The sequence below is a fragment of the Hyperolius riggenbachi genome, chromosome 3 (genome assembly GCF_040937935.1).
Source record: "Hyperolius riggenbachi isolate aHypRig1 chromosome 3, aHypRig1.pri, whole genome shotgun sequence".
Classification (NCBI taxonomy): Eukaryota; Metazoa; Chordata; class Amphibia; order Anura; family Hyperoliidae; genus Hyperolius; species Hyperolius riggenbachi.
In genome coordinates, this window is record NC_090648.1 from 125,424,534 (window position 1) to 125,452,521 (window position 27,988).

The 27,988-nt window shown below is 45.0% G+C and overlaps 1 protein-coding gene and 1 long non-coding RNA gene across 2 annotated transcripts; both read right to left on the bottom strand.

The window, feature by feature from the left end:
* Window positions 1-1,714: 1,714 nt before the first annotated feature.
* Window positions 1,715-7,309, bottom strand: LOC137561136 (uncharacterized). Its single transcript, XR_011029878.1, has 2 exons — window positions 6,862-7,309; window positions 1,715-2,131 (listed from the first exon to the last, which is right to left on the bottom strand). It is a non-coding gene; the product is annotated as an uncharacterized lncRNA (long non-coding RNA).
* A 449-nt stretch (window positions 7,310-7,758) lies between these two features.
* LOC137561135 (WW domain-binding protein 1-like) lies at window positions 7,759-27,199 on the bottom strand. Its single transcript, XM_068272397.1, has 4 exons — window positions 27,112-27,199; window positions 15,699-15,801; window positions 11,465-11,617; window positions 7,759-8,563 (listed from the first exon to the last, which is right to left on the bottom strand). The coding sequence occupies exons 1-4, from the start codon at window positions 27,148-27,150 to the stop codon at window positions 8,157-8,159; spliced, it is 702 nt and encodes a 233-aa protein (XP_068128498.1). The 5' UTR covers window positions 27,151-27,199; the 3' UTR covers window positions 7,759-8,156.
* Window positions 27,200-27,988: the final 789 nt, after the last annotated feature.

The window sequence follows — 27,988 nt, forward strand, 5'->3', positions numbered from 1 at the left end:
TAGCGGGTTGAACCCCCTCTGTGCGGGCGGGGGAACCCCTTTCTGTGGTGGCTGTTCGGACAGGGGATCCCCCTCCTATTGTGGCTGTGTGGGTGGCCTATTCCCCTCCCTGTCTAAGCCCGTTGAGTAAATAGATGTACTCACCCGAGGGCTTTCTCCAGCTTTCTCATTTTAATTATGAATTCTTAACAGCGTGTAGGGATTATTTGCTGCATTTCATGGTGGTGGCATTCTGCTAGACACTCAAGAGAACTTCAGGGGAAAATTACATTCCAGGAGAGGTTAACAGAAATGTCTGTAGGCTTTAGTAGGGATAATCAACCCTTTTAGCAGCCCCCACTGTGGCATGACCTGGTCAAAGACTGCAATCTTTGGCTATCCAACAGACAAGTAGTGTTAAAAACCTTATCTAAATATCTGCCATGTTAGCAAGTTTAAAGAGACTCAGAGATGAAAAGTATAAAATGTATACATACCTGGGGCTTCCTCCAGCCCCATCAGCATGGATCGATCCCACACCGCCTCTATCGCTGGTACCGGGTGAATAAAACCAATATATTGCTTTAATGTGCAGCAGTGGATGTGCATTCAGAATTTTCCAGGTGCATTTTTGGAAAAGCTCATTCAAGACTAAGGGCCCGTTTCCACTTGTGTGGTGCGAATCGCCGCGGTAAAAATTCACATGCGAATTCGCATGGATGACACTGTATGCGAATTTAACCATGGCAGTGCCGGTGTGCTTTTCCATTGATTTCCCTGTATTTAATAGGGAAATTGCCTGCAGGTTTGGTATGCGAAGTTTCATGCGAATTCGCATGAAAATTCACATACCAAACCCGCAGGCAATTTCCCTATTAAATACATTAGTGGCGATTCGCATGCATTCCACACGCAGGCGAATTCTGAGGGCTCTGCCATGCAAAAAAAATCCTGCACAGAAAAACGCTCAGGAAAACTGACAAGTGGAAACAGGCCCATCCACTTGTATTGGCTGTGCGAATCTGCATGCAGGAAACGCTAAGAGTGAACATGAGGTGAGAGTTATATGGAGACTTCCATATTTATTTCCTTTATCAGCAATACTAGTTGCCTGGCAGCCCTGCTAATCCTCTGCCTCTAATACTTTTAGCCTTAGCCCCTGAACAAGCATGCAGCAGATCAGATGTTTCTGGCAGAGGGTTGGTACACACCACAAGAGCTTTTTAAACTCTAGAGATTTTAAAAGCTCTTGCTAATGCAATGCTGTAGGGATTTTTACAAAAAGCATCGCTCCAGTGTGAACATGCACATATGATAATATTAGCAAGAGCTTTTAAAATCACAAAGCTTTCAGAAAAGCTCTTCTGGTGTGCACCAGCCCATTGTCAGATATGACAAGATTAGCTGCATGCTTGTTTCTGGTGTGATGCAGACACTACTGTAGCCAAATAGATCAGCAGGGCTGCCAGGCAACTGGTATTCTTTAAAAGGAAATAAATATGGCAGCCTTTATATCCCTCTCACCTCAGGTTCACTGTAACATTGCTCTTCTTTAGGAGTTTTTTTTTTTTTCTTGCAGCCCTCCCATACAAGCCACATTGGTGGAGCATTGGTGCTATTGCTGTCACATGCACACAATGAAGCCATAAATCCCATTTGTGTCTTCATTGCTTCTCTGATCAGTTTCATCTTCGTTCTTCTATCCAAGTTAGAGAAACCGCAAGATCCAGTAAGGTTCATATCTGTACCAAACACTTCTTGTTTTTTAAGTTATAGACTTTATCATTACATAGTTTGGAAAAAAACAAACAAACCATAAACATTTGGTACATTTACTGTATTGTGCTCCTAGGGACTGATAAAGCTTTTGAATTGTGTGTGCATCTTTTGACTTGAGATTGTCCAAAACATTATCCTGGAGATCATCTGACAACACCTTACCACCCATAGTGGCCTGTTTTCAGCTGCACTGCCAAGCACTAAAATGCTCCGGGAATAGCTGCTTTTAGTGCTGAACCAATCAAAATGATTACAATAGATCATCGGTGGAAGCCAAACAGGTTGGTGTGCAATGGAGAAACTGATTGGGTACACCTGCAGAGTTTACAAGTATTTATTTTTCCAGTATATCTTTCATCTCTGCTGTTGTAAGCTGCAATAGTAAATACATAAAAAAAAGTTATCCATAAGTCTCAAGCAACCAGAACAAAAATACTGGCCTTGCAGGATGCATAAATCTACTTTTATTAATTAATCTATTTTTACTAAAAAACACAACAACTCTGTTACAATAAGTCAAATCTGTCCTTTGTCCTAATTTGTTTTTACTGCATTTCAACATTACACTTTATACTTACAATAAACTCTATATTAGAGTATTGCACTGTATTAGCTGGGCCTATTTTTAAAAGATACCCAAAGTGACATGTGACATTATGAGACAGACATGGGTATGTACAGTATCTAGCACACAAATAACTATGCTGTGTTCCTTTTTTTTCCCTTCTCTGTCTGAAAGAGTTAGGGCTTGTTTCCACTGTTGCGACGCGATTTCGCCGGCATTCCGACGCTTGTAAAAACGCATGCCGATGCGTTTCCGCATGCGATTTCGCATGGCAGGGTGCCATGCGAAATTAACCATGACACTGCCAGGGCAAAATAAAATTGAAAAAGGTGCGAAATCGCGGGTAAAAACGCATGTAACAAACGCATGAGTTTTTACTATTAAATACATTAGCGGCGATTCGCATGCATTCCACTCGCAGGCGAATTCGTTGGCTCTTTTGTGCGTTTTTTTACCGCTGAAAAAAAACGCACCTCAACAACGCTACAGTGGAAACAGGCCCATCCACTTGCATTACATGTGCGAATCTGCATGCGTTGGACGCATGCAGATTCGCGATAGTGGAAACGAGCCCTTAAATATCAGGTATGTAAGTGGCTGACTCAGACAGGAAGTGACTATAGTGTGACCCTCACTGATAAGAAATTCCCCTTTTTATCTTTTTTTTCTCTCAGAATTTTCTGCTAGGAAAGTGTTTTATAGTTGGAATTTCTTATCAGTGGGGGTCACACTGTAGTCACTTTCTGTCTGAGTCAGGACTGAGTCAGCCACTTACATACCTGATATTTAACTCTTTCAGACAAAAAAAAAAAAAAAAAAAAAAAAAAAAAGGGGGGGCCGATCCTAGATTATCTGTCTCCACCTGGACTCCAGACTGGGCAGTGAAAGGGGGCAGTACGGGTGCAGGGGAACCAGGGGATTGCCAATTGGGATTTGCCGGCACCTCTGGAAGACTATGGGTAGTACGGGCCCGGTTTCTTGGTGGCTGCGACTCGGGTCTTAATGCATGTGCCACCGAACCAGTTTCAACTTCCATTCTGGTGCTCACCACTTCACCAGGGTCTACAGAAGTACTGGTGCTAGGTCCAGGAGATGCTGCGCTGCTGGTGTATGCCTCACCATGAAACCTCAGACCAGCGCTAGCACCACTCTGCTGCCCTTGAGGCAGATCCTGCGCCACCTGTGGTCCAGTGACATGGGGTCTGGTACACCTGGCTCTAGCCGGGACCGCAACCTTGTCATCGCTATCGGTCAGCGAGCCACTGATGTCTACAGGTTCGAATTCTGACCCAAAAGATTCGTCGGATGAGACGCCCCAATCGTCCTCATCCAACTGGGCCATGTACCTGTACAGCTCATCATCGGAATACCTCTTTCTTGCCATGGTGGACTGCTAAATTTAGGGGGTATTCCTCTGAGACTACCCAGGAAAAAGAGCACCTACCTAGCAAAAGGGAGTACTTGCAGAGCAGAAAGCTGTGGTCACAAAGTTTTTTTTTTTTGTTTTTTTTTTATAAATCAAAACTGACCTTTACAGTGCCACAGCTATTGTACAGCGTTTTTTGCAGTGATCAGACAAAAAAAATTTCACTGCGGTGGGGTGGGCTGAACGCAAGTGCAGGCGAACGATCAGGCCTGATCGGGAAAACACTGCATTTTTAGTGGATCCTAGTGACCCTAATATAGATCTGACTGCGATCAGTAAAGATCACTTACAGATACTATATAGTACCAATGCTGATTAGCGACAGTGATGATGCTAATCAGCGACTAATTAGTGACTGTGGTGCGGTGGGCTGAGCGCTAACTGACACTAACACAGGGGCCTAGCTAACTGGCCTAACCCTTAACACTAGTGATACTAAAAAAGTGACAGTTTTCACCAATCACTGTTTTTAGATCACTAGGATATGACAGGGGGGGGGGGGTGATAAGGGGGCAATCAGAAACAATCACAGACAATCAAAGCCAATCAAGGCAATTACAACACAATTAGATCCAATAAGAGTGATTAGAGGCAATCAGATGCCAATCAAAGCCAATCACGGGACAATCGAAGCCAATCGCAGGGCAATTGAGACAATCAAAGCACAATTGAGCGTTAAAGACAGTTGATTGGGGGGGGGGGGGGGGGTGATCAGGAGCCCGCAATTACAGGTGGTGACAGGGTGATTGATAGGTGATCAGTAGGTAATTACAGGGGAGAATATATGCAAGCAATGCACTGGCGAGGTGATCGGGGGGGGGGGGGGGTCTGAGGGCGATCTGAGGGTGTTGGTGGGTGATTGGGTGCCCGCAAGGTGCAGATTAGGGTCTGATCTGATGGGTAGCAGTGACAAGTGGTGACAGGGTGATTGATGGGTGATCAGAGGGGAGAACAGATGTAAACAATGCACTTGGGAGGTGATCTGAGGGCGGGTCTGCGGGCGATCTGAGGGTGTGGGTGGGTGATCAGATGCCTGCAAGGGGCAGGTAAGGGTCTGATCTGATTGGTGGCAGTGACAGGGGGTGATTGACAGGTGATCAGCGGGTGATTACAGGGGAGAATAGATGTATACAGTACACCCGCTAGGGGACAGTTTAGGACCTGATCTAAAGGATAGTATTGACAGAGTGACATAGTGATTGATGGGTGATTGGGTGCAAACAGTGGTCTGAGGGGGGGGGGGGGGAGGGAGGTCTGAGGCAGCCTGTATAATACACTGTTTACTTAAAGTGTATCATACACTTTCTATTGGGCAGTTTAAAAATGTACAACCCGCCGGCACTAATTGGCTGGCAGGTTGACGTCACGGGTGGGCGGAGCCTAATGCCAGCGAATGAGCGTGATCGCCCGAAATCCCCTCCCCCAGGTGCCACCTCAGATTGGCATTTGGCGGTCCTGGCGGTGCCACTTTGCCGACACCCATAGGTACTGGGCGGTCAGGAAGTGGTTAAAAACTGAAAAACATTATGTAAAAAAAAAAAAAAAAAAACACAACAACTTGGGGGCGATCAGACCCCACCAACAGAGGGGTCACTGCATGCATCACATTATGCTAATGGTTTCCACTGCCCTGCTGACGCATCAGTGTGCACATTCCGCTACCACTGCACCGCATCAGTGTGCACATTCCGCTACCACTGCACCGCACTGCTGAGGTATCAGTGTGAACATTCCGCTACCACTGCACCGCTCTGCTGACGCATCAGTGTGAACATTCCGCTACCACTGCACCGCACTGCTGACGCATCAGTGTGAACATTCCGCTACCACTGCATCGCAGTAGCAATGCACTTATATTGTCCTTCGCAAAGTACCAGTGTGAAAGTAGCCTCAAAGAAGTAGCGATCTGGCAAAGTCCCCAGTTTTTTTTTGTTTGGCAATTCTGAAATCCGATCACCGTAAATGGCAAGCTTATAAAAGGGCAATCAGATTTATTACCAGTTATTACATAGACACATTGCTCTGCTCCCAGTGGAGCAAGGTGTTCTGTTATATGTAGAGGAGGCTGAGCTAGAAATGCATTGCTGTTGGAATTACAACAGTGCTTGCCAAGGATTATCCACCCAAGTCCTCCACTGAAGGGGAGGCCTCTGATGTTATGGGAGATACATGTGAGATTATCTATTCATTATAATTTCCCATAAGGAAAATCTAAGATGTGGCTTATGGCTGAAAATTTACCGTATATACTTGTATATAAGCCGCAGAACCAACTTTTCCCTCAGAAACCAGTAAAAAGTGATTGACTCACTCTCGTATAAGCCCCATCCCCAGTATAGCCCCCTCCCCAGTAGCCATATCTGCCCCCAGTATAAGTCATTTCTCCATGTGCACCATGGATGATACGGCTGTGTCTCAAGATACAGTTTGAATCACTTGCTTAGTAACCCTTCCGATTAAGGGCCTGGTTCCACTAGACGCGTTTCTATGCATCGCTAGGAAACTGCAACCAATTCACGTCAATGGAGTAGTCTCCATTGACGCAAACTTACCTACACAATCCGACGCAGGGGAAATTATGGATAGTGTTAGAATTTAAGTATTATATGCTTGAATTCGTAGGCCTCAATTACCTTAACTGAGTTTAGTTAAAATACTTGATTTGCAGAGTATACCTTTAAGGAGCATTTCTAGAAGCACTGAAGACCAGTGTGATTCGGACTGCACAAGGCTACGATGTACAGAGAGGAACTTCTGACTGAGAACTTTATTCACTCCTTTTCCTACTTTCATTCTACCTGATCTGTATGCTGTATATATGCATAGATGTAACTAAGAGAGGCCTGATCTAGCCATTAGGGATAGATCAAGTATGCAAGGAACGCAAAAATTCTACAGACAGTTTGCTTTGCCGAGGTTAGATTAGATATTGCTACTGAACACATCTGTATATTTGTTTTACAAATAAAACACAAACTTTGACGACGTCTATGAAGTCCTATCTCCTATGCTGTTTGCTGTGATGAGAGTCAAGTGATCACACTTCCTGTGATATGGTGCCGAACAAAGGTGTAGTGTTGTTGCCAATAGCAACCAACGCATAGGTTCTTACAGATAGCATGCTGCAGTTTTTCCGGACCAAATCAGAGTCCCCATAGCTGCCGACGGGAAGCCGCATCTGGTTGTACGGATGGCAACCGGAAGTACCTGCGATCGCCACGCACCCTTTAGGTTAGTGGAAACGGACCCTAAGAAAAATACAAGCAAGCTCTAAGTAGGGTTAGCACTGTATGTACACATTTATCTCATGGCACAGGTCACTTTAGGGTCCCACTGAGTCCATATCACAGTCCAAAGCTAATTTTGTGAGGCGGCCAGCTAACCTACCTGAATGCCCAGCAATATGGGAAGTAAAAAAAAAGGCAAAACACAGGAAGATCATACACACTATGCAGACCTGGCAAGTATATGAGAGTCTAGTACTGCAAGGCGAGCCTGACATCCACGTAGTCTCGGCTCCCACTTGCACAGAAAACATACCTGTTTGGTAACATTTTCTGCACCACAGCAGGAGGGTCTGCTTCCAGAACTCAACGCAAAGTCCCGACTTGCAGCATTTTTCCGAATAAGCAGAGGCGGAAATACATCTGCTGTGGATGCGAAAATAAATCGGAGCAGACACTCAACTACTCCGAACGGCCCATGGGAGCCAATCCCAAAGCCTGGTACATGCCTTCAACTGACCAATTTTACCACCTCTATGTAACATGAGGGCCAATACTATGAGCAGATGGTGTAGGTAAGCTCTGATACACATCCAATTTTGAATGTCCAATGCTTGTGGTATGAGAGCTCACCTACACAATCTGTAGGCCCCTAATGTTACACCGAGGTGGTAAAATTGGTCCACGATTGGCCAAACAAAATTTCATGTGTGTACCGGGCAGTCAATGTGCTGCTATGCCAACTAACTGCTAAACTGTAAATTAGGATTACCACAAGTCCAGTGTTAAATGAAGCTGGTTTATTTGTTGGTATTCCCCTCTGATAAACAGACACAGCCCCCCTTCGGTGAGACCATGCTCTGGTGATAACGATAATACACAGCATTCTGATGTCAGTAACAAAATGTGGCTAATGCTATACAAAAAATAATATACAGGGAAAACCACACATGGTTTCTCCAGTCAAATCCATTGACATATTTACAAAAACAAAACCATAACAAAAAAAAAAACAAAGTGCAAAAGCTTTGTAAGAAGATGCCATCAGTGCAAGGATAGTGCCAGGAAGTAGAGGGTTGTCAGGGTTGGCCAAGCCACTGCTCCCCCTGGTGTAACAGCCCTTGTAAATAAACGTCCCATGAGATAGAGATCCTGTAAGCTTATGAGTCATTTGAGATAAAAGCTAGTTGTCCCCCTGGCGAGCTGCCTCTTCTGTCTCCACAGCAACACATGTCCCACAACCCAAGGCCTCCACCTCCCTGTTCAGGCACAGCGCCTTCTCATCACACAGTACAATACCAGAGTCCCCTGTGATGTGGCGTCTCCTCTCCAAGGCACTGGGACTTCCCTGCTCTGTGCAGTCATGCTGGCACTGGGGATGTTCTGCTGTAGGTGCCCCTTCTTGGTACAGCGGCTCCTCCTCCTGCTCACAAGGCGCAAGATTCAAGCTGATAGAAATGACAGCGGGAAGAGGGTGGTCCTCCCCATCGATAAGAATCTCCTCCAATATCTCACAATAGGGTGGGGGAGGCGTTGGCGGGTCCTGGGTCACTTCTTCATATGTAGGCAGTTTGCAGGTTGGCCAGGGCTCTGGAGTGCAAAAACGACAAATAGCTTATATAACATTTTGACAGCATTTAATAACTAGAGCTGTATAAAATATTTATCCCATGCTGCCATCTCCCATAGTGGTCAACAGAATTGTTAAAGGGAACCTAAACTGAGAAGGATATGGATTTTTCCTTTAAAATAATACCAGTTGCCAGACTCTCCTGCTGATCCTGTCTCTAATACTTTTAGTTACAGCCCCTGAACAAGCATGCAGATCAGATGCTCTGACTGAAGTCAGACTGGATTAGCTGTATGCTTGTTTCGGGTGTGTGATTCAGCCACTACTGCAGCCAACGAGATCAGCAGGACTGCTAGGCAATTGGTATTTTTTAAATGGAAACATCCATATCCCTCTCAGTTAAGGTTTCCTCTAAGCTTCCAGCAGGAGCAGGACCTTGAAGTACCTGGGGTGGAGCTTTAAAATTTTCCCCTTGGTCCCATTCTACTATGTGTGTTGCACTACAATAGCTCTACAATCACTTTCATTATAATGGAGGTGGTGTGCAACAGAATGCACAATGCTGTGTGTTAACATGTTGTGCGTTAGAAAACACACAGCAGGGAGTATTCACAAGTCCTTCAAGTGCTCATGTGTGCAGGGAGCACACGGTAATTTTACCGGTGTTTGCAAAGTAAAGGCAGCCATACACTGGTCGATTGCCACCAGATTGACCAGCAGATAGATCCCTCTGTGATCAAAGAGGGATCTATTGGCTGCCTACACTGAAAAGAGATTTTGAATCGATTCACTAGGAAAGTAAGTGATGCCAGCCGGAGCCCAGCGCGGAGAAGGGACCGTGGGGATACGCGCCGGCGGAACAGGTATTGTATTGTCACTAGCGTCGGTCATCCGAACGCCATTATTGACGCACTACCGACCCGCCAGCGTTAAAGCAAAATTTTCCGCTTGGACAGAGCGGCGGGATTGATTTTGAACGGAAATCGGTCGAATGGTCAGCGTTTGCGTATCGATTTCACAGCAGATTAGATCACAGTGATCGAATCTGCTGTCTATCGGTGGGAAATCGAGTAAGTGTATGGGCACTCTAAGGTTTCATGCATTGGTGTGACCCGTAGTACCCTAGAAATGCATGAATTACCTAGTTAATGCGGGGTGCGCTAATTGTGCAATGCAAATTACTTTACTGCTGGAAGGAATGGTATAACGGCCTTGTGCTCCCTGCAAACAGCAACTTTACCCCACTGTTAGGAGTACAACCCAAAGAGTGAACAGTCATTCAAAAATGTATGTGTAGTGCACAGCCATACATTCATTAGGAGTCTAAAACACAACATTGCACAGGGCCCAATCCAATTCAATGTTTGTCCTAAGTTTTCCACTAGGTGATATTTTCACATCTTCTCAATAAAAAAATGCTTTTAAAGCCACCAGCTTACTTTTTGGTATTTTTTCAATAAAGAGTATGAAAAATAATCTCCTCAGAGATAAATTAGGAGAAAAAGTGAACTGAATAAGGGCTATAGGAGTTGATGAACAAAAGTGCGGTAATATTGCTGTGCACACAAACCGTGCAGCAATATTACCGGCAGCATTGTACCGCAAGTTTCGCCATAAGCGCGACCCACGGTACTCTAGTAGCTACGGAACAAGCGTTAGAAACACACGTTACCATAGCAACACTAACACTATTTGAGTACCATGGGTTGTGCCATTAGCACAATTTGCGGGTACAATGCTGCCAGTAGTAATGGTAATATTGCCACATGCTGTATGCGCACAGCAATATTACCGCACTTAAGTGCATCAACCTTGTAGTGTAGAAAAGCTAACAAAATAATGGCGGTGTGATCAGACTGGTTTAGAACTTGCATGGGTTGGGAAACTGGCCACACACATCCCGTGCAGCTGACCTGCCTGGGGGGGGAGAATCAGCCACACTGGAGTGATCCAATGGAAAGGATCTTTACACAGATAAGCAATATTACCATGCCAGACTGGGGAGACAGAATACGTGACGGAACAGAACACGTGACGCCAGGTTATTTGGATGTCTGAAAAGAGATTTTAGGGCATATCTAAGAGACTAGAAAGTGGGAGCTGCAGAAGGACAACCAGATTGGATAAAAGGTCATGTGCAGATCAGTCACATGCTTGAGAAAGAAAAAATGAACTTAGAGATGTACAGACAAGACATGGATGAGGAGCTTTAGTTAGAAATCTGAGATGCTCTGAGCAGCTGATGAGAAATTAGATTCCAGAACTCAATCATAAGGGAAGTAAATAAATAAATAGGGCTGAGAACAGAGAGACTGCTTAAAGCAAGACGGTAGTGGGAAACAAAACAAAAAAAACTCAGCTACTTACATGTGGAGAGGGAAGGCTCTGGATCCTAAAAAAAAAAAAAAAAATTCCCATTGCTCGGTTGGGGTCTTGGTTCCAGTGCTATCAACCCCGTTCAAATTTTCTGCGTCTGGAACACTCATGCCCTCCCAAAGACAGGCAGTTCCACACTGCGAATGCGCACACTAGTACGAAGGTGGCAAACTCAAACGGGGGTGACAGCGCTGGAACCAGGACACTGAGCAAGGAAAAGGAAGACTCTTTAGGATTCAGAGCCTTCCCTCTTCATAGGTAAGCGTCTGATTTTTTTTTCCCGTTTTACTTTAAAGCTACACACTGAAACAAATGGCCCTCAGCACAAAACATAAGCTATCTAAAACTAGCTATATCTAAAAGGCATAGTACAGAGAAAAGAGAACTTTGGAAGGAGGCCATCTATGAATAATTTTGCCTACTGAGGTGTGTAACACTCATCATCTACGGCTCAGCAGCCACATATGAGGATGATATTGGAACACCTGCCTCACATACACAATATTACAGTAACAGATACCTGTGTTCACATGGCAACAGATTACCTAAGGCAGTAGCAGATGGGGCGACCCCCTGGTAGGCCATGAGGCTAATCTCACGTTGTCGAAGCTCCTGCTGATGTCTCAGCTTTACTCTGCGGTGACGATACGCACAGCAACAGCCTGCCAGGATAATGAGCGTCCAGGCTAGCCAGAACCCTGACAAGGAAACCCAGAACACAGTTACAAACTACAAGAGCCAGCCAGCAGTTTCCAATCAAACACTCTTCTGTATCCTCTAGAGGATACTACAAGTCTGAACACAGAACTGACAGATCACCTTGTATGCAGAGTTCTCAGCATAGACCATTAGGCCTGGAACCCACTGAAATCAGCAAAAGCGAAACGCTACCGCTAGCGTTTTGTCTGAGCGGTTTGCAAGCGGATTAATGCGCGTTTTCGGTCGCGTTTTGCAACATTGTATTTTTTTGCTCAGCGGTTGCGTAGCGTTTTTATCCTGATTGGTCCTGTGAATTATTTTTCATTTTGTTACAGTGTGCTGAACCGCAAAACGCTAGCAAAACCGTTCAGTTTAGGTTTTGCTGAGCGTTTCCGCTAGCGTTTCAATACTTTACATTGAAGCGCTAACGCTCCCAAAATGCTGCAGGTCCTGCGTTTGCGTTTCTGGGAAACGCAAACGCTCCTGTGGAAGTTGCCCCATCCATTAACATTAGCCCAGCGTTTTGGCAAAGTGCTAGCGTATCGCAGCGCTGCCAAAAGCGCTCCTGTGGGTTCCAGCCCTTAGAGTTAGGCCACATACACACATCAGACCATAGTCTTTGGAAAATGAAAGATCACAGACCAATATTACCCCCTTCCATGTAGTATGAGAGCCATACTCTACACAGTCTATTCTATGGAGCTGAACTCCCCATCAGATAGAAATATTTGCAAGATGCTGCACACACAGATGCTGTAGACATTCAAAAGATCAGTATCTGTAAAAGATCCGTTCCTGCAAAATGCATTCATAGTCTATGATATCTGCAGATCAGCATACACACCTTGTTTAACAGACATTCATCTCCAGATCAGATCCACCAGGATGGATTTTCAGATCTGCAGATGATTGTCTGATCTGCAGATGAATGTCAGTTAAAGAAGGTGTGTATGAGGATCTGCAGATATCATAGACTATGAATGCAATTTGCAGGAACAGATCTTTGGCAGGAACAGATCTTTGGCAGATACTGATCTGTTGAATGTGTACAGCATCTTTGTGTGCAGCATCTTGCAAAGATTTCTGTCTGATTGAGAGTACAGCTCCATAGAATAGACTGTGTAGAGTATGGCTCTCATACTACATGAAGGGTGGTAAGATTGGTCTGTGATCTTTCATTTTCCAAAGACTATAGTCTGATGTGTGCATGAGCCTTTGAAGTGGAAAAAAGTTATGATATAATGAATTGGTTGTGGGTACGGATAATTACTAGTACATTAATAGCAAAGAAAATAGTCTAATTTTTATTTTCAGTTATATAATTTTTTTTTATAACATTGCTTCATTCTTTAATATTTGCTGTTTACACACTACTCAGCATTCTAGATGATTTCACAGAGCAGGCTAGTGAACTTTTGAACTGTCATCTACAGAAAATAATTACAGTGACAAACACTTTAGATAATAAGCTTCAGAAGAAAGTGGAGAGATCAGTGGCTCTTTTGCATAGATAAGAACTTGAGTTTCTTAACTCTTCCAGTACTGGAAACAATATTAGACTCATATCTGTGCTGCTAATGTTTTATTTCTTAGCTGTACTACACATACAAATCATCATAAGTTTATTTTCACTTCAGATTCCCTTTAAAACCAGAAATCTTTATATATAAAAAAAAAAAAAAAAAAGGTACAAACTTAGCCTGCACCTAACCCGAGGTGAGTGATATGGAGGCTGCCATATTTATTTCCTTTTAAACAATACTAGTTGCCTAGCTGTCCTCCTGATCCTGTGTTTCTAATACTTTTAGCCATAGACCCTGAACAAGCATGCAGCAGATCAGGTTTTTCTAGATTAGCCATATGCTTGTTCCAGGGTTTTGATTCAGACTACATATGCCAGGACTGCCAAGCAACTGGCATTGTTTTCAAGGACATAAATATGATAGCCTCCGTATTATTCTCACCTCGGGTTCCCTTGAGCATATCCCTGCTGATCCAGGAGAAGGCAAAAACCCTTACAGGGCCTGGATCATTAGCCCCAAAAGGGGAAAAAATTCCTTTCCTGATCAGCCATTCTGGCCAATGTTCTCCAGATCTGCATTGCGGATGACTAAGTGTCTAAAAATGAAAAAAAAAAAGTCTCAGACTTCAGTGCTGCAACACATCAGGGTGACCCCTTGTAGTAAGGAAAAAGAGAAGTATGATTACTAGCTGTGGGCTAATAGCCTCTGCCCCCCCCCCCCCCCCTCCTTTCCAAGCACCATCAATAATTGTCCATGTTTCCTTCCTGGAGCTCTTTGCATTAGGCTTCCAAATGCTGTCTCCCTGCAGTGTTCACTTTACTCTGTATACACAGTCTGTTCTCTCACCCCTCAACACATCCTACTGCATATACTACAGAGGCTGCTAGCCATTGGCCTTTTCCCTCTGACAATACCTCCTTCCATATAATAATAGGCGTGTGTGTGTGTGCGTGCGTGTTTTTTCGTTGTGCGTATGTGCAGGGACGCAGAGACACTGAGCTGGGGGAATGAAGCGCGGCATGCAGGGGAGGACGGGCAGCAGTGTATACGCGTGCGGCGTACGTGTGTGACAGACCTAGAGCCCGTTTTTAAACAGGCTAAGGTCACTAGTACACTATAATGTCTTATTTCATACTGTATGTAGGTTGTACTTCACACGGCTTCATATTTAATACTCTCACCTGACACTGTTTTTCCAATGTACATTACAAAATGATAAGGGCACCTGAAGATACAAGATGAAATGCATGGATTTGGGTAATACAATAACTTGGGTTTGCTAAGGACTGAAAAGGTCTATGGACAATCATTTTATTGGCTAGGCTGAAGTTTCCCAGCCATAGATGCTGCTGTTCTAAGAGAGGTAGTTTTTGACTACATGCCATGGTGTCTCAACAAAAGCAGGGATGATCACATACCATACTTATTTTGAGCTCTTCTTCAGGAACAGCTTTTATTGGCCCACTGCCTTGTTCCCCTCCCAGTACCAACAGATAACTCCACCTTTATTCTGGCCTTTGAATTGGCAGCTTTGTCACTTGACCGAAACGGCACAGTATTGTCTTCTGTTTTGCTGTTAGATCCTTGCACTCTGGGAATGAGGGAGGTGTGGCAAAACACTGACCCACTACTAGGGATGATCACAGATATGCAAATTGTTCCAAGTTGATGCAAATGTGGGTTTAAATTGATTGGTCCATTGTCAAACTGCATACATTTGCATAAAAATGTGCATAAGTTCAGGAACAATTTGCATCTCATTGATCATCTTTACTCACCACTCCCAATCAGGATGCAGCTGAGCTGCCACTCACCTCCCCTTCTATTAATGTGGATTATTAGAAAGGTTCAGATTGAGGAGTCATTGAAACCTTCCTCCTGCAAAGAAGAGAACCTGCCAGTCACATGCCTATACTGTATGAGCCACTGACTCACATATGGAGATCAAGAGTCTCAATAGCTACTGGCTGCAAGCTTGTCCCAAGTTTGACCTACAAAGCACAAAGTTAGAAGCCCTCAAAACCAAAGCAAATAATGGAGGATTTCTTGCCAAACCTCTGGTAACTGGTTTGCTGCTCCACTTCTGTGCCAACCTGCAGCCAGTCTCTGTAATTCTGCCTCTGTGTTTAGCAGATTATAGGCCGGTTTACAGGGAATTTATATGGGGTGTTCACATTTCTTGCTCCTTGCTGAAGGTTTACCTGTAACACAGTGACACTGACGGCCTGCATCTGAAATGAGATCCACTCACCACAGAATATACAGAGCTGCAGTATTTGCTAGTGAAAGGGTTTCAATTGGTATAGGAGGTTCATTTACATACAGGTTTGCATAAACTGAACTGCCACCATTTCTACAAATCAGTGACTGAAATTCCCATGTAAATAGATCTGTATAGCTTTATGAGCTTTTCTGTACCTCCACTGCAAAAAGAATAACAGGGTAAGTGTGGCAGCCAAGCAGGTCAATGGAGCACAGTGTGATGTGTGCATGGCTATGGGTAATGCTGTATACAGTGCTCCGATAATCAGTGCATCATTCTGCCCTACAGACTTACACCACAGCTCATAGTAGTACGTGCAGCACTCTGTGTCCCCACAGCAATATCCAATCTCACATCGGTAAGGTTTCCTATCTTCCCCAAAGCAGAGGTCCCGTCCCTGCAATACAACAGTCATTGCATTACAAGATCCAAACTGATGATCTGAGCAATTTCTTCTTTGTAATAAGGACAACCCCAGAGTACATAAAACTTAAAGCAAACTGTAAATTATAGTTACAATAACTATAAATTATATTTTCTCTTACAGAAAGCTGAAAGCACCTGCCTAGGAAAACATACTATAGTTATATGCAGAGGTGGTTATCAAACATGGAGCAGTGCCAAGGCTCTGCTTAAAGGACACCTGAAGTGAGATGTATATGGAGGCGGCCACATGCATTTCCTTTTAAAGGACATCCGAGATGAAAATAAACTAATGAGAAAAACAATTCCATCTATCATCCTCCTCCTGAAAATGGCTTTTAGATATCCCCCAGTTTTATTTTATATTTAAATCTAGTTTTTAAGTTTCTACTGTTTCATTGTTTCTGCTCAATGACACATTCATTGAAGTATGCAAGAGCTCAAATCTATGAATTGTTGACCCTTTTTATCTCGTTCCTGCTCTCAGAAGCCATTTACTGACAGAAAAGTGTTTTATGGCTGTAATTACTTATCAGTGAGAGTTATGCTATAGTCTGACCCGGTCCCTACCCGGACAGAAATGGTCACTTGCATACCTGATTTGTAAGCAGAGAAAGCAAAAAAAGGAACACAGCCTAGTTATTTGTGTGCTAGGCACTGTACATACACAGGTCTATCTCATCATGTCATGTCACCCCGGTTGTCCGTTAACCCAGAGTTCCCCAACCCTGTCCTCAAGGCCCACCAACAGTATATGTTTTGCAGGAAAGCACAAACATGCACAGGTGAGGTAATTAGTTTCTCTGCAGAGCTGATGAACTACATCTGTGGATTTCCACAAAACATGCACTGTTGGTGGGCCTTGAGGACAGGGTTGGGGAACACTGTTTAACCAATACCAGTTGCCTGGCTGTCCTGCTGATCTTTCGTGCATGCAGCCGATCAAGTCAGATTTCAGTTAGAAACATCTGACCAGTATACTTGTTCAGGGTCTATGGCTTAAAGGAGTCATCAGGGGAAAAATAAAATAAGTGCTACTTACCCGGGGACTTCCTCCAGCCCCAAGCTCCCTGCATGTCCCTCGCCGCAGCTCTCCCCGCAGCTCCGTCCTGGTCCCCGGCGATGGACGTCAGGGTGACGTACAGGTCGGCCTGTACTGCGCCTGCACAAGCGGCGCTGTCAATCACCGCCACGTGGGACGGAACGGACTGCGCAGGCACAGTAGTACTGCGCCTGCACAGTCCGCTCCGGCCCACGTGGCGGTGATTGACAGCGCCGCTCGCGCAGGCGCAGTACCGGCCGACCTGGAAGTTGCCCTGATGTCATCGCCGGGGACCGGGACGGAACTGCAGCGAACGGCTGATTGCAGAGGTGCGGCGAGGGACATGCTGGGAACTTGGGGCTGGAGGAAGTCCCCGGTAAGTACGACTTATTTTATTAATTTTCCCTGATGACTCCTTTAAAGAAAATATGTAACAAAAAAAGAGCCCTGGGGGGTACTTACCTTGGGAGGGAGAAGCATCTGGAGCAACTTGCGCCTGCACAGTAGAGCGGACCCAATCAGGCTAGGCTATTTCCACCGGAGCCCTCGGAAAAATGCTACTGCACCTGCGCTGGAGCCCTGCGGGTAAATATAGCCACCGCTACTGCACCTGTGCCACAGCTGACACCCTTGTTGACTGTATTTTCAGGGGAACCGGCGTAGGATCCCTGAGGCTGAGGAGGATGGGGGAAGCCTCATTAGGATCCAGAGGATTCCCTCTAAAGGGGTAAGTACCCCCCAGGGGCTATTTCTTTGTCACAGATTCCCATTAAAGTATTAGAGGCAGATGATCTGCCGGACAGCCAGGCAATGGACATGGTTTCAGAGGAAATAAATATGGCAGCCTCCATATTCCTTTCCCTTCAGGCATACTTTAAACCTCAGGACAAATGGTGAGGCCGGGGAGGAGGCTCTGGTGAGCCGAGTCCCGGGACAAACAGGGTTTATACAGACATGGCCAATAGCATTCTAACACACGTTGCGTTAATGCATGTTTTATGGTAATTGTAGGTCATAAGGTGTAGCTTGATTCAGAGCAATAATTAGCTACTCCATTTAATTGGTCACATTCCAAGCTGAATAAACTTTACATCAATATAAAAGTTCTGAACGGAGAATGTGCTGATCTACCTGGCAGCACTGTATGAACTTGTGGATCTTATTCCAATGTGAATTTTACTAAACCGATATTTTACATATGCATATTCATTGGACATCAATCATATCCTAGCTGACCAGTAGTGGACTATCATTTTTGACCTTTTGATCTTTTTCTGGGATCCCTTTTTAAACATTTTTGTAGACTATCTCACTGCAGTGAGTCTGAGCGAGTAATGCATATCATTGCATGAATGTAATTTAAAGGGGAAGGTGCTTTGTTTGAGCTTAGGATCAAAAGCTACTACTGTTTTGTGAATAATAAAGAGGAAATATCTTTTCAGCGCTGTGGCCCTTTTATATAGATTTTTTTAAATATTAAGGTATTTGAGGATTACAGAGTCCACGATAGCTGCTATTATATTAGGCGCGGATTGCTCTATTATCCAAAACTTTACATCAGGGGTCTCAAACTCAATTAACCTGGGGGCCGCAGGAGGCAAAGTCAGGATGAGGCTGGGCCGCATAAGGAATTTCACAATCGCGGCTCATCGCCGCCTCTGCCCGCCCCTCTCACTCTTCTTTCACAGAGAGGGATGGGGAGAGGCGGAGCTGAAAGCTCTGCCCCTTCCAGGAAATGCAGGTGGATTGCCTCCGGGCGATTTGGGGGTTCTGCAGCCCTCGTTTAGCGGCGGGGATGCGGCGGATTACTTGGGAGCACTGAAGCGAACTATAGGGAAGCTTTTGCCGGCGAGGGCCACAAAATATTGTATCGAGGGCCGCAAATGGCCCGCGAGTTTGAGACCCCTGCTTTACATCAACTTGAAATCATCTTCTCACTGAATATCTTTAGTTTAATATTTGTGTTATATAAATGTGTTAAACTTCCCTAAAGGAGAACTCCAATGATGTGGGATTGGGCATTAAAAGCAGACCTAACATGAAAATACTTTTATGAGATAAATAATTGAATTTGTGGGACTAAATCATACTCGCCTGTAATGCTAGGTACAAACGATACGTTTCTGCGTTCGATAGATAATTTCCGTCATGCCCAATATTACTTTCAATCGTTTTACCGCTCGCTTTCTCATAGAAGTGAATGGAAATTGACAAGAAAAGATAAGAGAATCGGTGGGAAATTGATCAGAAAAACAAATCGAAAATCAATTGAATGGAAAAGCGACTGAAAAAACACATCGTGTGTACCTAGCATTATGCGTATTTTTTTTTTTTTTTTTTTTTAACCACTTGCCGACCGCCTACTTCATATTGGCGGCGGCAAAGTGGCAGCCCCAGGACCACGTAACGCAGATTGGCGTCAGGTCCTGGGGCACTCTCTGGCCGGGGATCGCGCGCTGGGATGCGCGCGCATCCACCGGCAATAGGCTCCGCCCACCCGCGACGTCAACCCGCCGGCCAATCGGAAGCGCCGGCGGGTTGTTAACCCGACGATCCCCGGATAGGAAGCGTATAATACGCTTTTTAATGTTTACAAAGTGTATTATACAGGCTGCCTCCTGCCCTGGTGGTCCCAGTATCCGAGGGACCACCAGGGCAGGCTGCAGCCACCCTAGTCTGCACCCAAACACACTGATCTGCCCCCCCCTGCCCCCTGATCGCCCACAGTACCCCTCAGACCCCCCCCTGCCCACCCCCCCAGACCACCATTTGCACACAATCACCCCCCTAATCACCCATCAATCACTCCCTGTCACTATCTGTCAACGCTATTTTTTTTTTTTAGTCCCTAAACTGCCCCCTGCTCCCTCCTGATCACCCCCCCACCCCTCAGATTCTCCCCAGACCCCCCCAGACCCTCCCCCCCCCTGTGTACTGTATGCATCTATCCCCCCTGATCACCTGTCAATCACCCATCAATCACCCGTCAATCACCCCCTGTCACTGCCACCCATCAATCAGCCCCTAACCTGCCACCTGCGGGCAATCTGATCACCCACCCACACCAATAGATCGCCCGCAGATCCGACATCAGATCACCTCCCAAATCCATCGTTTACATCTATTCTCTCCTCTAAACACCCACTAATTACCCATCAATCACCCCCTATCACCACCTGTCACTGTTACCCATCAGATTAGACCCTTGCGGGCACCCAATCGCCCGCCCACACGCTCAGATTGCCCTCAAACCCCCCCTTATCGATTCGCCAGTGCATTATTTACATCCGTTCTTCCCTGTAATAACCCACTGATCACCTGTCAATCACCCCCTATCACTGCCACCCATCAATCACCCCCTGTCACTGCCACCCATCAATCAGCCCCTAACCTGCCCCTTGCGGGCAATCTGATCACCCACCCACACCAATAGATCGCCCGCAGATCCGACATCAGATCACCTCCCAAGCGCAGTGTTTACATCTATTCTCTCCTCTAAACACCCACTAATTACCCATCAATCACCCCCTATCACCACCTGTCACTGTTACCCATCAGATTAGACCCTAATCTGCCCCTTGCGGGCACCCAATCACCCGCCCACACCTCAGAACGCCCTCAGACCCCAGCCCTGATCACCTCGCTAGTGCATTGCTTGCATCTATTTCCCCCCTCTAATCACACCTTGAGACACCCATAAATCACCTCCTGTCACCCCCTAGCACACCTACCCATCAGATCAGGCCCTAATTTGCCCCGTGTGGGCTCCTGATCACTCGGCCAAACCCTCAGATCCCCCTCAGACCCCCTTCCGATCACCTCCCCAGTGCATTGATTGCATCTATTTTCCCCTCTAACCGCCCCCTGAGACACCCATCAATCACCTCCTGTCACCCCCCTAGCACTCCTATCCATCAGATCAGGCCCAATTCATCCTGTCATCTAAGAGGCCACCCTGCTTATGACCGTTTCCACAAAATTTGCCCCCTCATAGACCACCGGTCATCAAAATTTGCAGATGCTTATACCCCTGAACAGTCATTTTGAGAAATTTGGTTTCCAGACTACTCACAGTTTTGGGCCCGTAAAATGCCAGGGCAGTATAGGAACCCCACAAGTGACCCCATTTTAGAAAGAAGACACCCCAAGGTATTCTGTTAGGTGTATGATGAGTTCATAGAAGATTTTATTTTTTGTCAAAAGTTAGCGGAAATTGGATTTTTATTGTTTTTTTCACAAAGTGTCATTTTTCACTAACTTGTGACAAAAAATAAAATCTTCTATGAACTCACCATACCCCTAACGGAATACCTTGGGGTGTCGTCTTTCTAAAATGGGGTCACTTGTGGGGTTCCTATACTGCCCTGGCATTTTAGGGGCCCTAAACCGTAGGGAGTAGTCTAGAAAACAAATGCCTCAAAATGACCTGTGAATAGGACGTTGGGCCCCTTAGCGCACCTAGGCTGCAAAAAAGTGTCACACATGTAGTATCGCCATACTCAGGAGAAGTAGTATAATGTGTTTTGTGGTGTATTTTTACACATACCCATGCTGGGTGGGAGAAATCTCTCTGTAAATGGACAATTGTGTGTAAAAAAAAATCAAAAATGTGTCATTTACAGAGATATTTCTCCCACCCAGCATGGTTATATGTAAAAATACACCACAAAACACATTATACTACTTCTTCTGAGTACGGCGATACCACATGTGTGACACTTTTTTGCAGCCTAACTGTGCTAAGGGGCCCAAAGTCCAATGAGTACCTTTAGGATTTCACAGGTCATTTTGAGACATTTGGGTTCAAGACTACTCCTCACGGTTTAGGGCCCCTAAAATGCCAGGGCAATATTGGAACCCCACAAATGACCCCATTCTAGAAAGAAGACACCCCAAGGTATTCCGTTAGGAGTATGGTGAGTTCATAGAAGATTTTATTTTTTGTCACAAGTTAGCGGAAATTGATATGTATTGTTTTTTTTTTCACAAAGTGTCATTTTCCGCTAACTTGTGACAAAAAAAAAAAATCTTCTATGAACTCACCATACCCCTAACGGAATACCTTGGGGTGTCTTCTTTCTAAAATGGGGTCACTTGTGGGGTTTCTATACTGCCCTGGCATTTTAGGGGCCCTAAACCGTGAGGAGTAGTCTAGAATCCAAATGCCTCAAAATGACCTGTGAATAGGACGTTAGGCCCCTTAGCGCACCTAGGTTGCAAAAAAGTGTCACACATGTGGTATCGCCGTACTCAGAAGAAGTAGTATAATGTGTTTTGAGGTGTATTTTTATACATACCCATGCTGGGTGGGAGAAATCTCTCTGTAAATGGACAATTGTGTGTAAAAAAAATCAAATAATTGTCATTTACAGAGATATTTCTCCCACCTAGCATCTGTATGTGTAAAAATACACCCCAAAACACATTATACTACTTCTCCTGAGTACGGCGGTACCACATGTGTGGCACTTTTTTGCACCCTAAGTGCGCTAAGGGGCCCAAAGTCCAATGAGTACCTTTAGGATTTCACAGGTCATTTTGCGACATTTGGTTTCAAGACTACTCCTCGCGGTTTAGGGCCCCTAAAATGCCAGGGCAGTATAGGAACCCCACAAATGACCCCATTTTAGAAAGAAGACACCCCAAGGTATTCCGTTAGGAGTATGGTGAGTTCATAGAAGATTTTATTTTTGTCACAAGTTAGCAGAAAATGACACTTTGTGAAAAAAAACAATTCAAATCAATTTCCGCTAACTTGTGACAAAAAAAAAAAATTCTTCTATGAACTCACCATCCTCCTAATGGAATACCTTGGGGTGTCTTCTTTCTAAAATGGGGTAATTTGTGGGATTCCTATACTGTCCTGGCATTTTAGGGGCCCTAAACCGTGAGGAGCAGTCTTGAAACGAAATTTCTCAAAATGACCTGTGAAATCCTAAAGGTACTCATTGGACTTTGGGCCCCTTAGCGCAGTTAGGGTGCAAAAAAGTGCCACACATGTGGTATCGCCGTACTCAGAAGAAGTAGTATAATGTGTTTTGAGGTGTATTTTTATACATACCCATGCTGGGTGGGAGAAATCTCTCTGTAAATGGACAATTGTGTGTAAAAAAAAAATAAAACAATTGTCATTTACGGAGATATTTCTCCCACCCAGCATGGGTATGTGTAAAAATACACCCCAAAACACATTATACTACTTCTCCTGAGTACGGCAATACCACATGTGTGGCACTTTTTTGCAGCCTAACTGCGCTAAGGGGCCCAAAGTCCAATGAGCATCTTTAGGCTTTACAGGGGTGCTTACAATTAGGCACCCCCCAAAATGCCAGGACAGTGAACACACCCCACAAATGACCCCATTTTGGAAAGTAGACACTTCAAGGTATTCAGAGAGTAGCATAGTGAGTCCGTGGCAGATTTCATTTTTTTTTGTCGCAAGTTAGAAGAAATGGAAACTTTTGGGTTCAAGACTACTCCTCACGGTTTAGGGCCCCTAAAATGCCAGGGCAGTATTGGAACCCCACAAATGACCCCATTCTAGAAAGAAGACACCCCAAGGTATTCCGTTAGGAGTATGGTGAGTTCATAGAAGATTTTATTTTTTGTCACAAGTTAGCGGAAATTGATATGTATTGTTTTTTTTTTTTCACAAAGTGTCATTTTCCGCTAACTTGTGACAAAAAATAAAATCTTCTATGAACTCACCATGCCTCTCACTGAATACTTTGGGATGTCTTCTTTCCAAAATGGGGTCATTTGGGGGGGGATTTGTACTATCCTGGAATTTTAGCCCCTCATGAAACCTGACAGGTGCGCAGAATAGTCAGAGATGCTTGAAAATGGGAAAATTCACTTTTGGCACCATAGTTTGTAAACGCTATAACTTTTACCCAATCCAATAAATATACACTGAATGTTTTTTTTTTATCAAAGACATGTAGCAGAATAACTTTCGCGCTCAAATGTATAGGAAATTTTACTTTATTTGAAAAATGTCAGCACAGAAAGTTAAAAAAGTCATTTTTTTTGTCAAAATTCATGTCTTTTTTGATGAATATAATAAAAAGTAAAACTCGCAGCAGCAATCAAATAGCACCGAAAGAAAGCTGTATTAGTGACAAGAAAAGGAGGTAAAATTCATTTAGGTGGTAGGTTGTATGACTGAGCAATAAACCGTGAAAGCTGCAGTGGTCCGAATGGAAAAAAAGGCTCTAGTCCTTAAGGGGTTTTATGACTGCAGTTCTTAAGTGGTTAAAGAGGTAGGTTGGAAATCTAGATAAACATTACTTCATATTAAAGAGAACCCGAGGTGGGGATCTTAGAAAGAAATCTATACACAGAGGCTGGGTCTGACTATAGTGCCCAGCCTCTGTTGCTAGGTGAATCTCCACTAAGTCCCCCCTGCGCTCCGCTCTCCCCCATAAATTACAGCCGCGCTGGCGACACGCAGCGGGCTGCATTTACCTCACTAGTATCACTCACAGCGCTCCCCCGCCTCCTGCAGAGCACCGGTCCCCGCCCGCGTCCCTTCCCTCGCCGCTGATTGGAGGGAAGGGACGCGGGCGGGGACCGGCGCTCTGCAGGAGGGGGGGGGGGGGGGGGGCGTGAGTGACATTAGGAAGGTAAACAATGCCCGAGAGCGCAGCCGTAATTTATGGGGGAGAGCGGAGCACAGGGGGCACTTAGGGGGGATTCAACTAGCAACAGAGGGTGGGCACTACAGCCAGACCCAGCCTCTGTGTATAGATTTCTTTCTAAGATCCCCACCTCGGGTTCTCTTTCAGCTATGTACACACGCTGTACAAAACTCAGTGGACACTACAGATTTTGCTGTATCTGGCAACAATCATCCCAATAAATGTAATTGAATGACAACTAGGAGCAACCAATATCGGGCATTTTTCCCATTCCACTCGGTAGGTCAACTCAGACGACTGTTGGACAGATTTTATGCAGTCGGCCACATTTGTTGTTTGGTTTTTTTTCTTTTAACACTCAGCTGCGTTAACAATGCTTATCCCAACTCTAAGTTTGGTTCATCAAACTTCTCCACTTGTTGTTACCAAATATTATTACCACCACAATTTATACTAGTTTGCATTCCATTAGTTTTACATAACCCCCCAGAAGAAAAAAACACCTTTCACCCTACATCAACCATCCTCTCCCTCCTTTTTAACTTCTCAGTCATATCTATAGTCATCCATATCCCACCAATTAACCTCAGACATGTTTTGTCCGTCCATCTTGCTCATATATTCCCCCTATACTAAGACCTCAAGGGTTCTCCTCTTTTGAAACTGCAAAAAAAAAAAAAAAAAGCTCATCCCAGAGTTGTTTTACCGCGCTTTTCCTATTCTGTTCTGTTAATCCACTAACTTCCTCAGACCCTTCCCTTCGGCCACATTTGTACAATGACATTTAACCTCTTGACGACCAGCTAACGCCGATTGGCGTAAACTGGTCGTCTGCAAGTTTCCATGGAAACGGCCGCCCGTGAACAGCCGGAGAGCCGCCGATCGCGGCTCGCCGTCAAAAAGTAAACACGCGGGGAAGAAATCCCCGCTGTTTACATCATGCTGCGCAGCTGCGCCGTAGGGCAGATCGGCGATCCCCATCCTTTGATTGGCCGGGGATCGCCGTCATTTGATAGGCTGAAGCCTATCCTACAATGCGCAGGACGGATATCCGTCCTGCGCAGCTCAGAGGGGAAGGGAGAGGGACGGAGCGCTGAAAACGCTGCAAAAGCGCAGAGAGCTGGCGACGATCAGACCCCCCCCCCCCCAGCAGGACATCCCCCTAGTGGGGAAAAAAGGGGGTAAGTCTGATCGCCCTGGCTGCTAGCTGATCGGTGCTGCGGGCTGGAGAGCCTACGCAGCACAGATCAGCCAGAAAGCCACTGGTCGGCAAGTGGTTAAACAATTGTTCTAATGAATGTACATGTCGTGCGTGATGTACTGTGTGTGTGTACAGACTTTGCATTCAGGAACTCTTTAAGCTGTCTATGCAGTAACAGATCACAGATACAGTAGAATGCTTTTATAGTAAGCTCCAAGGGACCAGGATAAGTAGTTTACTACAGTATATCAGAAGTTTACTATATCAGAATTGGTCATACATAGTATATTATACAGACGCATTTGCTGGGACCTGAGGATGGACTTTACTATAACAAGATTATGTTGCATGATCAATATTTTCTCTATATCACTCATTACTGAGGACTACCAATTTATACTAGATTAGATTGCAGTAGAGATGAAAATACTGGCTCAACTGCTGGCTTTGTGACATTCTGTGCAGTAATTAACTCATTAGTACACCCACTTCCTTCAGCCTCTTCTGGAGAATGTTCTCCTGCATCACTATTCTATTGAAAATATTATAGTGCAAGGCCTCGTTCACTTTGGGTGCATTAAAAAAATATGTAAAAACACATAATACAAAAAAACATTTCAGTGTGCTTTTTTAAGCATGGTTTGCCTATTGTAGCAGTTGTCAAAGCTTTGTTTTCATATGTAAATGTGTTTTCTTTTCCAAATAGGGGTAAAAACCGCATGCGCTTCTATGCCCTGAAAAGCACATCCATTCACATGCATTGATGTGCGCTTTACAGCTCAATGCACAGAAAGACATGCAACACTACGTTTTTGTAACGTAGCTCAGCGCAACGGATAGATGTGAACCAGGCATATTTCATTACATGGGAAAATCAATACCTCAAGGCAATGCGCTGTGAAAAGCGCACAGAAACGTAACTAGTGTGAACAAGGCCTTAGGGCACCTTCATGGCAAGTTTGGATGAGAACCAGTTAACTTACCAAGTTTTTTTTATTTTTGCACATTTCCATGTCAATAGAAATGTACCTACAGGGTGGCATTTTTGATCAACTACATTTGCAACACTGAGGCCAATTCATGAAAGGAAAAAATAGAACACTAAACTGCCATTTTTAACAGTTTGTTATTCTTTGTTGGTTTAGCTCTGACCTTTCACGTTACACAACCGTCTGGAAGCTGCACCCACAACGTATCCTCCCCCGTCTCGTTCAGCCTAATGTTACGATTCACTATGACTAATCAATAATTGTAACAAGTAAACAAATGCACAAAGCACCGGCAGTGGCTGAGCGCAGCATCCCCGCACATGCAGGACACAGTGAGGATGCTGCAGTTTAGCCACACCGCAGAGCTACACACAATGCAGAGCCCCCCAGAAAGCAAGCAGAGAGTACACACATATGCAGCTCCTCTCACTGCCAGCTCCTCTCTTCTCATCTTTCTCCAGCCGCTGCCACTTCCTCTTCCCTCTCACTGCGATTCATGATTGGCCGGGATGAGAACTTCCTGCTTTCTGATTGGCCTCTCTGCCTTTCTCTTATAGGCGGCTGGGAGACTTCAGAGGGAGAACGCTAGAGGGCGCGGAAAGGTTATCTGGAAGCATGGGCTGCGCACGCTGCGTGTCATGCAGGGATAGGATCCATAGGGAGACTCGGATGCAGGGATAGGATCCTCATCTCTATAGGGAGACTCGGCTCCACACACCTTGCAGGGAATGCTACATAAATAATAATGTACACTACAACTAGTCGCCTTTTTGAAGTGCAGCGTTACTGAATTAGATAGTCCCAATGCTATCTAAAGCCAGTTAAAGAATTAAGAAAAAAGAAAAAAAGTAGGGTAGCAATGATGGCTAACCTTGGAACTTCAGCTGTGAACTACAAGTCCCATGAGGCATTGCAATACTGACAGCTCTAAGCATAACTCGGAGAGGCAGAGGCATGATGGGATTTGTAGTTTTGTCACAGCTGGAGTGCCAAGGTTAGCCTTCACTGGTATATAGCAATGGTTAAAGGAAACATCCGGGATTATTAAAAAAAAAATCTACTTACCTGGGGCTTCTTTCAGCCCCCCAGCTTATGTGTTCCTCGCCGTAGCTCTGCTCCCAGCCGGTGGCCCGGTATTCCCTCCGTTGCAGCAGCTGACCTGGTGAGGTTGTCAGCCTTTGCGCGAGGCCACGCCGTTTGCGCAGAGCCGGATTAAGGCTAAATGTGGCCCTAAGCAAAGTAACTGATTTGGGCCCCCCATCATGTCGTAATAGAATCAGAAGATGCAG